Genomic DNA, 16,582 nt, shown 5'->3' with positions numbered 1-16,582 from the left:
GCCCATGAGACAGGCCGGGGAGGAAGGCGAGGGTGCAGGCCTGCTACTTGGCTGGTCTCTCCCTAGGCCAACACCCAGCTGTGGCCGGAGTGAAGAGAGAAAGGAAGCGAAATTCTGAACGAGGAAGACCACAGAGATCTCACCGGTTTCCCAGACACGGACACTGTCTGGTCTCTAGGCCCCTTGCCCTTTCTCCGTTCCTATCCAGTACTATTCTCTAACCATTTAAGGACTTCACAAAATAAAAATAGCAACCAAACATTTAACAAATTATTTTAAATTGGAGTATAAATTTTTTTATGTTTGGTTTTTGTGGGTTCATAGTAGGTGTATACACTTAGGGGTTACAAGAGAGATTTTGATACAGGCTTGCAAATGTGTAATAATCACATCAGGGTAAATGGTGCAAAGATGATTTTTACAACTTAAAATTCTTTCATATGACCATCCTGCATGTATTGGCAGGTCAAACTTGTAATAACTAAGCACTTTGGGGTCTTACATATATTGGAGATACATACGTGTTCTACTTGGAGCACCTCTGCCATGTGCCTGGTGGCATCCTCCATGTAGTAGGATCTCAATAAATTTATGTGAGTTGAATGAATGAGAACTTGTAGCCTTTCCCTTAGAATTAACAATTTTAGCCCAATCGGTAATAAAAAAAGTACTTGCTCCTGTATTTAATTCAGTGATTAGCTTTTTGGAGAGAGACAATCAATGATTTATTTTTATATTAAAGTTTTTGTTACCAAAAATTATAATGCCAGCACAGGCACTGCCTTGGGAGGTTCTGATAGGAGCTCCGCCTCACGCCCGCCCTTTCCGACGCATCCAGTCGCTGCCTCGTTGAACCTCACTGGCCTGATGTGTGATTTGACTAGCGGCACCATTTCCTGTCCAGCCCAGGACCACACGTTTTTCCCTTCTCTTTTTCCAACATTACCAGTTATTTGTATGAAGCAGTCATTTGGGTTTTTGTGTGCGAGGGGAAAGAAGGCAATTATTTCCTTTTTTTTTTTTTCATTCAGAAAGATAAAATCTCCATAAAAGTTCTTTCTTGTCCAAGGTTAAGTCTTTGAGCTCCTTATATTATCCATGTGAAACCTGTGGTCAACCCAAGATAGGAAACTTGCTTTTTTCTCTTTTCTTTTCAAAATTTCTGTACACAAAAAATATGGTTCTTTTGGTTCAAAGTGTCCTGTGCCTTTACTCTTCCCATTCGTAGCTTTGTCTTCAGCATTGCAATGAGTAATTTACACTTACCTCTTTTACGGGGTGTGTTATTAGCAGTGCTGAGGCTGGTGGGTCCTTGCCAGGAAGTGTTGATGCTGTCGGGTCCGAGTGGGAGTTGAGTTCACAGCAGGCTGTCACTGAGCATGTGACACTGCCTGGCTTCACTCTAAGTATAATTTTCTGCTTTTTAGTCAGCACTCTGGCCCCACTCTTTTCTTTGACATTGAGGAATTTCAGAAGTTAAAACACTGCCCTCGCGTTTCCAGTCATCCTTGCACTGTAGCACCTTAGAGCCCAGATCCCGATGCTTGTTCTTGCAGGAGTGTTGGCAGGACCCTGGTTCTCCCTGAGGGCAGAGGCTGTGAGTTTTTTTCTGTTCCTCAGAGCATGGAAAATAGAAGCCTACTATTGTGCTTCGATTTTCAGTAAGTACATATGTTACCTGTGTGTCCACATGAGCTGGTCCTCCATGGCTGTGGCTTAGAGAGCCTAGACCTGAGCACGTTGATCTCAGCCCCGGGCGGGGCTGCCCAGAGGGTTTGAGCAGCACAGGCCAGGCCCCGGTGCCCCGACAGCAGGACAGCAGCGGGAGCAGTCTGGGCACACCTGGGGGTGTGGCTCTCCTCCTGCGGGAAGAAAGCTTCCTGGTCTCCAGCACGAGCTCATTTATTTCACTTTCACGTACATCAGGCTCCTTCTGTTCTCTCCTGCCTCCCAGATAAGACTTCTTACCTTGCAATTACCCTTTTTCTCAGGAAGAATCCGTTAATTTCTGGATTATATTGAATTACTCTTCACTCATCTGTCTCAGCAAAATAGACTTAAGAACACCTGAACCTTCATATACGTGTGTGTGTGTATATATATATAAATATACATATACAAAATTGGCTTCTCAAAAGAAAACCAGTGTGCTTATTTGTATACCATAGTCTGTGAGACAGAATCAAAACCTGATTCTATATTTAGAATAAGCAAATGCCTGTTCAGAAGGTTGGCTGTAGTTCTCGATCTCTATCTCAACTTTCCCAACTAACCGGTAGCGTGGATGAGCCTCTGGGAGAATATTTTCCTTCCTGTTGTTACATCCATGCTCTTCCGGTGCAGCATGTTCCCTGCTCTGCAGAGAAGATGTTCTCAGTGTGTGCAGCTCTAGAAGCCATTCTGGAATCTCCCACTCCAAGGGAAAGAAATTGTTTTGGAAACACAATAAAACAGTATTTTGTTTTTATGGGGGTTTTTGCCTGCAAAATGATGATAATGAAATCTCTTAGTGAACCCCGAGAATGCCAGGACCCAGGGTCTGCGTCCCCTTTAATCCTCACTGCAGCCCCCCAAGCGTGGGACAATTATTATTCTCATGTGGTAGATGAGAAAACCGAGGCTCACAGCCTTCTTGCCGAAAGTCACAGCTAGCAGGTGTCGAAACTGGGGTTTGGTCCCCAGTAGTCAGACTTCAGACCCCGCATTCTTAAATTTTGTGTGTGCCTGCTTTTGAGCAAACAGAGGCTCATTCAACCTGCACCTAAAATCTGATATTTTATTTTGTCCAGCCTTTAACTTGCTTTACAGAATCAAATTCAGTGTGGTTTTATAAGAAGTTTTTCCTAAAAGTGATTCCTTAAGATGAAAATGGTCCTTCTGCTCAATAACTTGACTTTTACCTTTGGCAGTAAGATGCTATCATTGATATTTAATGTGTATTTTATAAGCATTGTTAAACACCTTCTGTATTTTGTCTGTTACTGCTTATACTGTGTGTGTGTATGTTTTATAGTGTGTGTGTGTATATATACACACATATATATGTTTTACCATACATGTTTTACAGTGTGTGTATATATATGTTTTACAGTATATATAGATACATATCTATATATATTCTGTATGTGAAGAAATTGAAGAACATTCTTAAGTTTTCATTTTGAGGCCGACTGAGTGCCGGTTATAGAGAGCATCAACAGTGACAGAAATGAAAAACAATGCAAGAAAACTTCTCATTTCTTTTCTTTTTTTTTTTTTTTTTTGGCCTGTATGGAAATACTCCTTTCACCATTTGATTCTCAAAAGGAAATAGATAGTGGTGGCATTACTTTCTGTTTCTCCTCAGAAAACTCGAAGGCATGGGGTACAGCCTGCCAGCAAGGGAAGGGAACTTGTGTTATTATTAATGCCTCTTTCTCTCCTTTATTTCAATTTCAGGTGTCAGAAACTATTTAAAAGAAGCACTGGTGAATATAATTGCCGTGCATGCAGAGGTAAGGTATCATTAGATGTTCCTAAGAGATACGGATAACCAAAAATAAAAAAAAGATGCAAATTTGATAAAATATATGGTGGTCTTTTTTTTCCCTCAGAATGTATCTTGGGTATAAATAAGGTGCAGCTCAGCTCTTACTCGCACTGTCTCTCTCTCTCTCTCTCTCTCTCTCTCTCTCTCTCTCTCTCTGTCTCTCTCTGTATGTGTGTGTGTGTGTGTGTGTATGTGTATGTTTACCTGTGAGTCTTTTTCTGAAGTATGTTTTCTTTAATAATTACAGCTAAATTCATTAATTTTTGAAAGGTGAAGATAGATTGCAAGAATGTTTATCCTTCAAAGAATAGTAAATCCCTTATCTTGGAAAATGCATTAACTTCTTTTTAGCCAGTGTACAAATAAGCACTGGTATCTGATTCCTGTAGCAGTGACTGGGAGTCCAGAAAGGCAGACACTGCTTAGAAAGAGGCTCGGGGCAGGCCGACACTGGAACAGATGCGTGGTTTCCTGTCCATGGTTGACTTAGGGTCATGCAGACAGTACTGCTGCTTCTGGGCCATGTGAAAACTTGCACTCACTTGACACGCTTTCATCTTAAGCTTTGTGTTAGCATCCTCGATGAACATCCTGGCTAGGAGGACTCTTCTGAGGAACATTGAAAGAAGAGACCAGAGCTACCACCATGATCTATGACTACCTGTTTTCATTCAGTAATTTCAGGATTTGTTACTGCTTTGCCAACACTTTCAGAAAGGCTGTGGCTCACAGACTAATGGGGGACCAGATAAAGTGGGGCAGATCAAAGAGGCTACCATTCAATCGTTTCCACTGTTGCCTGGGTGCCTCTGAGGCGACAAGCATCCAAGAAGGGTTTTTAGGTGTATGCTGCCTGCTGCATCCAAAAGTTTATGAGGCCATCAAGGTAAACTGAAAAAACGTGGTTAATTAAGAGTGAAACCCAAATATGACCAGAGAAAACAAAGATAACACTACCTGGTTCCTAAATTTGGCTAGAAGTTCGAAGCACCAAGAGCAGAAAGAAAACTGTAGAATGTTACAGTTTTCAGTTCTTAGTGAAAGGGAAACATACAAATTCATCTCTCACCATAGAGTTTTTATATGATTTAACTCAGGCAGGAATTTACCACATAGATCTTTTTATAATGAGCAATATTTTTAATTGTGATCTTATAAAAAACGTAAAAATTCTGTTTTTGTTATGTTAGCATCCTATAAAATTTGAGCCCGAAGTGCAAATGTAGGTGCAGTAGTTGCAAGCATTTCTCTGGTGGGTGGGCAGAACTGTGAAATCCGTGGAAATTGCTGTGATGGTGTTGATTCCTAGTGAGACAGCTTTTATTAATGTCCATTATCAACTGCCATGGGATTATAATGACTGAAAGTAGAATTTCATTCATAGTATTTACTATTTGCTACATAATCTTCAATTGCCAAAAATTTCCTTGGACACTCAAGTTATGTGTGGGTTAATCCAAGTATTTAATGCTGGTGGCTCAATCTGAAAAAAGGAAAAGCTTAAAAAGAAAATATGATTTACTTTCATTTATAAATCAGGAGAGTCAGATTTCAGTAAATCTCCAAAGACAATAACTCTCAGTTTGAAAATATCAAACTTTAAGGTTTGAAAATAGTGTAAGTCAAAAGGAAATACATATTTAGCACAGTATGTGTAAAATTTTGGGGGGTGCCTGTTGTCCAATACAGAACGGGGTACCCCATATGAAATGGTGTTTGTCAGAGTTTAAGGAGAGTCTGACACAGTATTTGTTTAAATTGTGGTAAAATATTGACCCAGTATGTTTTTATTTCTCTAATTTCTTCTTTAGAGATATTTCTTTCTGGTAAAAGGGGCAAGAGGAAAAAGAAATGTTCAAAACAGTTTTTATTTTGTCAACATCAGTAATGCCTTTCAAATTTATATTTGCCAATATTGTATTTTTAAGAGAATTTTTGTTGTTAATCGGTCAATAGAATTTAAATATAAGTCTGTATCTTCCTTTCATTTATAATTTTGGTCTTTTAAAAATGACTTAGAAGTCCTATTGACTTCCTTTTGTTTTGTTTTGAAAGTTACTTTGTTTTTAACAAATTCAAGTCAGAAAGCCCCACAAAGCACCATGTCTTCCTATTTCAAACCAGGTGTTCACTGTTTCCAAAGAGCTGGTCCCTCGGGTGCTCTCCAAGGTGGTCGAAGCCGTTTCTGAAGAGCTCAGCCGCCTGATGCAGTGTGTTTCCTCCTTCAGCAGAAATGGAGCTTTGCAGGTAACAGAATCATTCGGTTCATATTGAACTTCTGCTGCTATTTATACCATATAAAATGTCTGTAGTCATCAGTCTTATGATATAAGACAGGCTTCTAATGGATCTATGATTGAAGAAGTCCTTATTTTTTCTTGCATAAGCCATATCCATGAAGCATTGTCTGCAAGTTTCAGAGTTTGTTTCTTTACAGCAGAGCAAGACCTTAAAGACTTCTGCCAAAGTATCTGAATGCAGAATCCTTCAAAAGTTTTGTGATTTTTATTTTTATTTTCCAACAATCTTCATGACATTCAGTTCCGCAGGAAATTTTTAACAACTTGCTTTTAATAAGTCTTTTGAAAGCATTCAGTGCAGTTTGCATAGAAACAACAAATAACTGTCTCTTGTGTTTAAATTACATGATGATAACTGCCATAAACACCAGTTGACTTTGGCATGCACGTAACCAGCTGGTAGCTGCTGAGGCGTGCGTGCAGATGGAAGCGTGCGCTTCTGGCCGCGTGGTAGTGAGTTTCAAAAAGCAGTGTCGTTCTTCTTCCAGTCATGGCTAAGGAAGCTCCTATCAAGCCAGCCCTCCACAGATAACAACTGTAAACTTGAATATCAAAAAATAAAAATGTTTTTAATTTTGAAAACATCCCTGAAGACACCAGAGAACGACCACTGGTGGGCAGATTCCAGAGGAAATGGCACCTGGGTGAATTTCTTATTTCTTATGGATTTTAACGTAAAGGCAGGTCCAGGAGTGCCTAAAACTCCAATACAAAACGTGCTTTCTGGCTTGAAAAACAGGCTTTGGAGCAGCCACAACTACAGGTAGGTGAGGGGCGTCCCAGAGAGCAGTCTCGCCGTGTGCGTGGTCAGGCTGCACTCCAGCCAGCCCAGCTGAGGCCGGAAGAACTGAAGGAAGAATTGACTGCTGCCCAAGAGCCAGGAGTTCTTAGTTGGAGTCCAAATAAGTTAATTGCTTTTGCTGAAACAAACAAAAAATCAGCAGTCCTTAGAGATATATTACAGAATCCAGAGTCTCCACAGCGTAACATTGAGTGTCCGAGATCCACATTTAATTGAGTTAAAATTTAATTGAAATGCACAAATAAGCAGGAAAAATGACTCATTCCTAATACAAGAAATGATCACCTGAAGCCAACCTTAAGCTGACCCAGGTATTGGAATTAGCAGGCAAGGATTTTCACACAGCTGCATCAGATGATGTAAAGGAAGCTCTGCTCCTCATGAATCAGTAGGTGGGAAATCTCGGCAGAGAAAAACCCTAAAACAGGAAATAACTGGAATTTCTGGAATGGAAAAACACAGTAGATAAATTTTTTTAAATCTACTAGATGATAATAGTAGAATAATAGAATTTTTAAAAAGTCAGTTAACTTGTAAACCAATATAAATTATCCAGTGTGGACAATAGAAATGAGGATAATTGGGGAAAAAAATAAGCAGAGCTCCAGGGATCCATGGGACAATTCAAAATATCCAGCATGCATGTAATTAGATTTTCAAAAGCATAAGAATGACCAGTCAGCCACATGGAAGGATGAACAACATCGTTAGTTCGCAGGGAAATGAAAACACAATACAATGCCATGATACGTCCGTCAGGATAAAAATGAAAGACTGACTATACCAAGTGTTGGTGAGAATGTGGTGTTTTGGAGCTCTCACGTCGTTGAGAATGTGATCTAGTGCAGCTACTTTGGGGAAAGCTCTTGCACTTTCTTTTCAAGCTAAGCGTACACATACACACCCTGTGACCCAGCTATTCCGATCCCAGTTATTTAAGCAAGAGAACAGAAAACATATTTTCAGTTTCATATGTGTTGTATAAGTAGGTTACAAAACATATTTATAAGAATGTTCACCATGGGTTCAAGACACAAAACATGTTTATAAGAATGTTCACCATGGGTTCGAGACACAAAATATATTTATAAGAATGTTCACCATGGGTTCGAGACACAAAACATATTTATAAGAATGTTCACCATGGGTTCAAGACACAAAACATATTTATAAGAATGTTCACCATGGATTTGAGACGAGCCTGGGCAACATAGTAAGACCTTGTCTCTCCAAAAAAAAAAAAATTGTTTTAATTATCCAGGTGTGATGCTGTGTGCCTGTGGTCCCAGTTGCTTGGGAGGCTAAGGTGGGAGGCTTGCTTGACCCTAGGAAGTCGAGGCTGTAGTGAACTGTGATTATGCTACTGCACTCCAGACTGGGCGACAGAGTGACACCTTTTCTCAAAAAAATAAAATAACTAAGAATGTTCGTAGTCATTTTATCATAATCAAAAACTGAAAACAACCCAGACGTCCATCAGTACAGTAAATAAACTGTAATATATTCATACAATCAAATACTATTCTACATTAAAGAGAACAAATTACTGACACAATGCAGTGAATCCCAGAAGCATTACGCCGAATGAAGGAATCCTTACACAGACACATGCGTATACTGTATAGTTTTCATTTACATGAAGTTCTAGAACAGATAAAACTAACTGTGATGAAGAACTCAGAACAGTGGCTTCCTCTGGGTGGTGGGGGTTCCTAGGGTGGGGCCTTAGGGATTGTCACAGGGTGCTGGTTATTGTGATCTGGGTTTCCATCACACAGGTGTCTACATCAGTCAAAACTCATCAAATGCCACACTTTGAGATTTGTCCATTGTGTAGTATGTACATTCTAACTATTAAAAAAAAAAAAACCTGGTGCAAAGAGTCCACTGCAGTTAGTGGCATGTGCCCTGAGGTGGATCAGAGCTGTAGGACTGAGTGGTGGATGGAGGCTGTGTGGTCATGTGAGGCTGTGTTATTGGGAGAGCCTGTGAGTAAACAGGCGTTCACTGTAAAGTTCTTTCCAAGTCTCTGTACATTTGAAATTTGTTCAAAATAAAATACATATTTGGGAAAAAAGAAGAGCAGAGAGCACTTGTTAATTTGGTTAGGGGAAAAAATCTGTTACAAAAGCTTCTGCTGTATTTCCATTTGCCGCCAGTTTTCTCTGAAAATTGATTTATCAGATCTTTGATATTATAGTTTAAGTTGAAAGGTCGTGGTTATTATAATAGTTCCCACAGGGGATCAGTAGTGTAAATTGTGTAATACTACAAGTGAATTAACAGGCAGCTGCAGTGGCTACCGGGGGCCTTGCAGTTTTGGAATTTTAACAGGCATCTGCCCTCTCTACACATTACCTCTGTTACCCGCTTATCTGATGGCTAAACCACTCTCAAAACCAGCAGGGAGAGGTTGGGAAGTGATCTCAGAATTAGCTGGAAAATTTTTTCACATACACATGTCCAGAAACTGCTGGCCACCAAACTGTTCCAGCCTCCAGTTTTTGAGACCTCCTTGGGCCTGTACAGACGTGTATTTTGAAAAAGGCCGTTAGTCTAAACTCCCCACTTCACTCTCCCACTGCGAATGACTTTGAGAGCTTCCTTCCTTGGGGCCATAACTCTAAGAGGGATAGCAGGTTAACCTTGGATAGGCAATTACCTAAAGCACCAAACTCCAGAACTGTCCTGAGAGCTCGGTGAAGAGGGGAGTGATCGTTGGTGATTTTGGCAGATCTTTTAGCATGATGTTTTCTGAATTACGATTTTGTAGGTATTATATAGCTAACCACAGTTTTTATAATTGGCATAACTTATAGGTTAATTAAAACACTCTATGACCTTGATTGAATAAAATTTCTGCCAGAAGATTGGTTTTGTAGTAATTTAATCTTTCTCCTAAAATAGTCAGCTGAAAGTTCTACCTTTTTTCCTGGTAGGTCTGTTTTTACCTATACTAGAATATAAACAAAATAGAGACAGAAATTTTCATACTTTCTAGCATTTGTAACTTTCTAGTTATATACTGTTTTTCAGGCTCCTAAGGGACTGAAAAAATGAAACCAAACAATTGCCTTCCAAACAGAAAAAGGTCACTGAATATCCTGTGTCATACATGTCTGCTTTGATCTAGATGGCTTACAGAATTTCTAATAAACTGTAAAGAGCTGGCTGTGTCTTTTGTCATTGTTTTCTGTTTCGTCCACTCCTTGAGAATAAGGGATATTTCTTTTAAATGTTCTCCTGTGTGTCCCACTCACTGTGGGCACCTACTTCAGAAAATCATCTTATCATCATCAGTGGGTCTGCGGGAGCTCCCAGGAAACCTGACTTGTCTGTCAGATCACACTTCTTCATGCTCGCATACAAGTGAAATCTTGTTAACTTTTTTCTTGAAATTTTTATGAAATATTTCATAGAGCATACGATCTGTCTGCAATAGAAAAAGAATATACAATTCAGTGATTTTTAGTGTATTCGAAGAGCTGTCCAGTCATCACCATAATCGATTTCAGAATATTTCATCCCAAAAGAAACCCCTGACCCATTAACAGAAAGTCTAATCATTTGCCTCCCACACCCCTTGTCCCTACAGACAGTTGGCTTTCTATCTCTGTGATTTGTCTGCTCTGAAAATTTCATCTAAATGGAAGCATACAAATACGACCCTTTGTGACTGGCTTCTTTCATGTAGCATAATGTTTCAAGGTTCATCCATGTTGTAACATGTGCCAGTGCTTCACTCCTTTTTACATATGAGTAATATTCCACTTTAAATATGCCACATTTTATGTATCCATTCATCAGTTCATGGGCGTTTGTTTTTTTCCCACTTTTGATTGACATGCAGAATGCTTCTGTGAACACTCCTGTACAAGTTCTCGTGTGGACATCTGTTTTCATGTCTCGTGGATGCATATATGGTTACTCTATCATTAATCTTCTGAGGAGCTGCCAGACTGTTCTGCAAAGTGGCAGCACATTCCTACCAGCAGTTTTTGAGGGTTCCAATTTCTCTACATCCTCACCAGTATTTGTTATTGTCTCTCTCATTGATGATAGCCATCCTAGTGGGTGTGAAGTGATGCCTCATTCTGTGGGGTTGTCTTTTCACATTCTGGATGGTGTCTTTATAGCACTGGATTTTTAATTTTGATGAAGTCCACTTTATCTGTTTTTTTGTTGTTGTTTATACTTTCGGCATGATTTCTAAGAAGGGTTTCCTAGCCTAAGGTCACAAAGATTTACGCTGGGTTTCTTCTGATAGTTTCATAATTTTATCTCACATTTAGATCTGTGATCCATGTTGAGTTAATGTTTGTGTTAAGGAAAGGATTCAGCTTCATTCTTCTAAGCATGTGGATATCCAGTTGCCCTAGCACCATTTGTTGAAGAGGCTGTTCTTTCCCCACTGAGTGGTCTTGGCACCCCTGTTGAATAGCAGTTGATCATGAATATAAGGGTATACAATATATAAATATATGTTAGCTTTGTAGTATGTTTGAAGTCAGAAAGTGTGAGGCCTCTAAATGTGTTACTCTTTTTTAAGATTGCTTTGGCTGTTCTGAGTGCCTTGCATTTCCTTATGAATTTTAGAATCAGCTTGCCAATTTCCATTAAGGAAAAAAATAAAAGCAGCTGTGATTTTAATAGAGATTGCATTGAATCCGTAGAGCACAGTTTAGTTTTTGAGATGAAGGCAGTGTGCCTGGAAGGGCTCAGGTGTCAGGAAGCCAAGCCACATCCTTACCTCTGTGGGGCTCAGGCCCTTTCAGGGCAGTGTTCCTCTTGCAACACTAAAAGAAAAATTGGTGGTTAGAGGGTAAATACAGATGGCTGGAAAATCACGACACAGTTTGTGCTTTTCATACTGAGATATCTAGTTCCCTGCCCTCATACAGTCATCCTTGACTACAAGTTAATTTTCAGTCAACGAATATTTTGTGGTAGCAGATTTCTTCGGACTGTTTTAGAAACTCTGCTTGTGACTGGCAGTCACCGCGGTGGTATTACGCCAAGCCCTGTCCTGCGACGAGCAGGCCGGAGACCCCTCACCTCAGTACTTGTTTATATTTGATAATATAAATTTTCCTGTTGTCACTTTGTCTTTTTCTCATTTTCAGGCAAGACTTGAAATCTGTGCTTTGAGGGACACTGTGGCTGTTTACCTGACACCCGAAAGCAAGTAAGTTGCAGTGTTCTTTAGTTCTGAGTGCTCTATTGAAAATACAGATTGTCTTACTGGTGAATTCTATTCTCTGTAAAGATGACTGATCAGAGCACATGCTCATCAATTTGTGATGTGATCAAGTTTATGTCAAGGCCACTTCTTTGTAACACAATGTAAAGGAAAGGGGTTTAATATATTTTGTTTTTCATTTACTACTGACAAATAAATCTTAGTCTTAAAAATAATACAGCAGAGTGTGACATACTTCCTAAAGCAAAAGAGGATAAGAACTGAGTCTTAGTCTATTCATAGCAGACTCTGAAGGGCAGCTCGAGTGCTGTAAATATCAGTATGAGGAAGCCTTGTGGTTTCTCTGCAAAATTTTGTAGTGGAAATTTGATGATAATTTTTAGCTGTTTTGAATGAAAGTCAGGATTTCCTACCATTGAAATTTCAGTAGGTGAAGTGAAACAGAACTACTGTTTGCCTGTGCAAGGTTGTTTACTACACGGGCAGCATTACCTAGGAAATACTGGGTGATACGTTGATGTCCCCGAGAGGCCAAGTAGTATGCAAATGGAATGTTTGAGGACACTGTAATATGCTTACTCACTCATTTCCAGCATCTGATAACATGGCTTGCTGTCATTCTTACTGTCAGCTTTGCGACTGAAAAGACTTTTTCCATTTTTTCCTAACACATGAAGTTAGCCTTTCATTCCCGTCGTCACAGCTCACCAGAAGCCATTTTTAGCGGGCCTCCATGTTCATTGTTTAGCCACACCTTTTCCCAGCCATTGTTTGTCTGCACAACATGCTAACAGGATGGAAAGCACCCAGCCCGTGTTGGATGTGTGCGCACTTCATGTAAATGCCTACTCTTTCTTCCTGCTGACTTAGTTTTACAGAGTATAAGGTACTCATCTGTAGAGGAAGATTAAAATATTCTAGGCAAGCTTTTGAGGGGATTAAATGAGAAAATGTGCCAAGTCACTTTTTAATTTTCAGTACCCTGCCAATAACGGGTGGTACAGTGTTTATCATTATTGTCATACTGTCAAAACAATTCCATCACTTTTCTTTCAATTAATCAAAAAGAGGTTCGTAAGAAACAAGCTGATGGTGGAGGTAGAGGCAGTGGTTTCCACACCAGGAAAGAGCCCGCTGAATGTGGGGAGGGACCTGAGTGCACCCAGCCGCCCGTCCCCGCCCCCACCGCGCCCTCCCGGGAGCAGCTGGAGATGCCCAGCACCAGGTTTTATGACTCTGTTGGAACTTTTCAGTCTTCCTGTCTGTTGCTGTGACACTTGCCCCGATTTGAGGAATACTGCTCAAAAACTCACTTCCTGGTAGATTGAGGAGGATGTTTTTACAATATAGAAGTAATGACTCCCTAAAGTCAAGAATAATTACATTTATTTCTTCACCTCAACCAATCATAAAAGAAGAGGTAAAAGTTAAGAACTGTTCCTTTGTGAATGGCACAAGTTATTCCCAAACAGTCTCCCCTATGATGCTTTTCATTTGGTTTGATAATTTTTCTAATACTTTCTCCTTGTAAAAGCTAAACATCCCAAAGTTGTCTTTTTAAAAATTCTTTCCTTTTACCTTCTTCGTGTAAGGAAATCATGTTGAATTTTTAAAGCATCTATATAACTCTCCATTTTTCAACAAGTTTTAAGTAGGCTGTATTTAAGTATTACAAGACATTGGCTGTAGATCAGGCCCCGTGCGTGCCAAATACTGTAAACACCCCGCTGTGTGTCATCTTTCATTTCTTAGTTTCTTTCCTTTCTTACCAGTTACTCCATCTGCAGTTGTTTGTTTTGAAAAGACTCCTTTTAAATTAAACATGTTCACATTAAGCTCTCCTCTGTCACCAGCAGCATCCTCTAAAAGAAGATCTGTTTTTCCTTTAGCTTTTCAGGTTGCGTTTCATTTCCTACTTGAGCTTTTCTGACCCTGCTGCTACAAAGCCTCCACCTGGTAGCTGCACCTTCACTTTTACTTTTACTTTTTCTATTGTTTTTCACTTTTACTTTTTCTCGTATTTCCTTGCTTCACTGGCTTTTATTGGCTTCTCAGTAATTAAGGGATGCTTAAGAATTTGTCTTGGAGTCTACCAAGACAAATTCTTAAGCATCCCTTAATTATTGAGAAGCCAAACTATCACAAGAACAGAAAACCAAACACCGCATGTTCTCACTCATAGGTGGGAACTGAACAATGGGATCACTTGGACTCAGGAAGGGGAACATCACACACTGGGGCCTATCATGGGGAGGGGGGAGAGGGGAGGGATTGCATTGGGAGTTATACCTGATGTAAATGACGAGTTGATGGGTGCAGCACACCAACATGGCACAAGTATACATATGTAACAAACCTGCACGTTATGCACATGTACCCTACAACTTAAAGTATAATAATAATAAATAAATTAAAAAAAAGAATTTGTCAGCAGTTCTCCTATGCAAGGCTTCAACTTCAGTGTGGCTGTTTGTGTTCCAGGTCAAGTTTTAAGCAGGCCTTGGAAGCCCTGCCCCAGCTCTCCAGTGGAGCAGATAAAAAGTAAGTCCTGTGTGCTGTTCTCAGGAGCCAGTTGCATGTGTTCAGCAAGGTTTTGTTACCTAAAGTACCTTTTAAAAAGGAATAATAATGATTTAGATTCTAGGAAGAGCAGAATCCAAATAAGAATACGAATAAGAGCCGTTAGTAGGTCCATCTCGTCACTGTAACTTGCATGTCTTCCGAGTGACAGAATAAGGTAAGACCTTTCTTCTGGGTTGAGGATAATTTAGAAGTTGGCTCTCGTTTCAAGTGACTGGTACAGAAAATATCTTAAGAAAGCTCACTATGACTTATTCAGTAAACTGTATTAGTAGCATACATCCTTAAGAAGTAATGGAAGAAAGAAGATCGCATAGTAAAATGCAGGAGTCAGTGATTTTTTTATCTTTGAGTAATTCAGTAGTGTTCATTTTGTGTTCTATAAAATATAAAATGTTATGAAAGAGTAGATGTGCACATATGGCATAATAAAGTTTTATATATACGTATATATTTCCTTAGACCACACTGATGATCTCAACCTGACTTCAAACTTTACTACCCATAGAACAGGAAACAGACCTAAGAGAAAAATCTAGGCCAGGTAAATTTCGCAAATATCGAGGCTCCCCCGCACTGAGGCAGCAGAAACTCTGCAGTAACTCCTTTACCACGCCCTCCGCACGTGGCTGCTGGGTCCATGGACAGGCGTGTGTGGTGCACTGACTGTGAAATGCTGGCACCGTGAACGCAGAGCAGACTCAGTGCAGCGCAGAGAGAGCACATGGGCTGGGCGATGGGGGGAAGCTGTCACATGGCACTGACGCACAGAGCGGGCAGCAGACCAGCCCTTCCACCCTGCAGTCCCCGCATCGCCCCTGCTGTGCGCGTCCCACGTGGGCACATGGCAGCCGTGCGGACAGTGCCTGCACAGTCAGCCCTTTCTTCCTTTTTCCTGCTGCTGCTTTCGCTCACTAACTTCCAGCCTCTATTTGAATTGGTTCCAAACCCTGTTCATTTCTTTAAAATAAATATGATAAAAGATTAAAACAATCACTGTTACGTTTCATATGTGGAACAGGGCTCAAAAGGTAGTGTGTTCGAGAGTCAAGAACAGTACACACCCTGAAGTAGCCCCAGGTCAGGACTGTATTTTAGGTTTGCTGTGGGAATAGTATTCTAATACCGAGCACTGTTAAACGTGAAATAGTCTCTTGACCTCAGTACTGTTAAACCCACTTCTTGGTTGCTTCATCCAAACCAGGAAAACTCTAAGATCCTTTCTAGCTTTAAAATTAGATGACTAGGGCCAGGCTTGGTGGCTCATGCCTGTAATCCCAGCACTTTGGGAGTCCAAGGTGGGCGGATCACAACTTCAGGAAATCAAGACCATTCTGGCCAACATGGTAAAACCCCGTCTCTACTAAAAATAGGAAAATTAGCCAGGCGTGATGGCGTGCACCTGTAATTTCAGCTACTCAGGAGACTGGGGCGGGAGAATAGCTTGAACCCAGGAGGTGGAGGTTGCAGTGAGCCGAGATCGTGCCACTGCACTCCAGCCTAGGTGACAAGGGCAAAACTCCATCTCAAAAAAAAGAAAAAGAAAAAGAAATTAGATGACTATATCAGATCAGTTGGGGAAACAGATTGAGATATCAGGTAGCAAAGCGATTTGCCTAGTGGAATTAGCCCTAACCCTGCTTGCCCTGGTGATTAACCCACTGCTTTCGCTCCCCACTCACCACTAGCTGTTAAAGACAAAATGCAAAATGAGAGGAAGGGAAAGTCACCAGTGGCTGCTGGGGGATGGGGTTAGGGGAGAGCCTGACTGGAGTGGCAGCAGGGGAGAGAGTGCAGCGGTGCCCCGTGCTGTGGCCTGCTACACTCCGGTATGGGTTTGCCAATGTTCATAGAACCATTTAACAAAAAGTGAATTTGAAGGTGTGTAAATTATTTTAGAGTTGAATTTCTAAAAAGAATAGGCCCAAGCATCAGTCTGTTTTAGGGAGGAATCTAATTAATCTTGGGAGGGGATAGGAAGGAGATGTTTCTATACAAACGTAAATACATGTATCAGTATATCCTATTTGACCAACTTTTTTGATTGATGTGTTTCTTTTGCTGAGTTAAGGATCCACAGGTAGAACTTTCCAGCTGCCTTCTCAACACAGCAAGCATAGGCAGAGCCAGGCAGCTGGCTCCCCTGGTGTTTTCTTGTGTTGCTAGGCCAC

The 16,582-nt window shown here is 40.5% G+C and overlaps 1 protein-coding gene across 1 annotated transcript in view; it reads left to right on the top strand.

Moving 5' to 3' along the window:
* Window positions 1-16,582, top strand: part of EXOC2 (exocyst complex component 2) — a 212,840-nt gene that overhangs the window by 194,569 nt on the left and 1,689 nt on the right. Inside the window, exons 25-28 of the mRNA XM_011984536.1 lie at window positions 3,439-3,494; window positions 5,654-5,776; window positions 11,755-11,816; window positions 14,313-14,372. Of these exons, the coding sequence (XP_011839926.1) occupies window positions 3,439-3,494; window positions 5,654-5,776; window positions 11,755-11,816; window positions 14,313-14,372 (301 nt within the window). The remainder of the gene's footprint in view (window positions 1-3,438; window positions 3,495-5,653; window positions 5,777-11,754; window positions 11,817-14,312; window positions 14,373-16,582) is intronic.

Source organism: Mandrillus leucophaeus, unplaced genomic scaffold (genome assembly GCF_000951045.1).
Source record: "Mandrillus leucophaeus isolate KB7577 unplaced genomic scaffold, Mleu.le_1.0 Scaffold27, whole genome shotgun sequence".
NCBI classification, from domain to species: domain Eukaryota; kingdom Metazoa; phylum Chordata; class Mammalia; order Primates; family Cercopithecidae; genus Mandrillus; species Mandrillus leucophaeus.
Note: the sequence above shows the minus strand (reverse complement) of the source record. Positions and strands in the feature narration are given on the sequence as shown.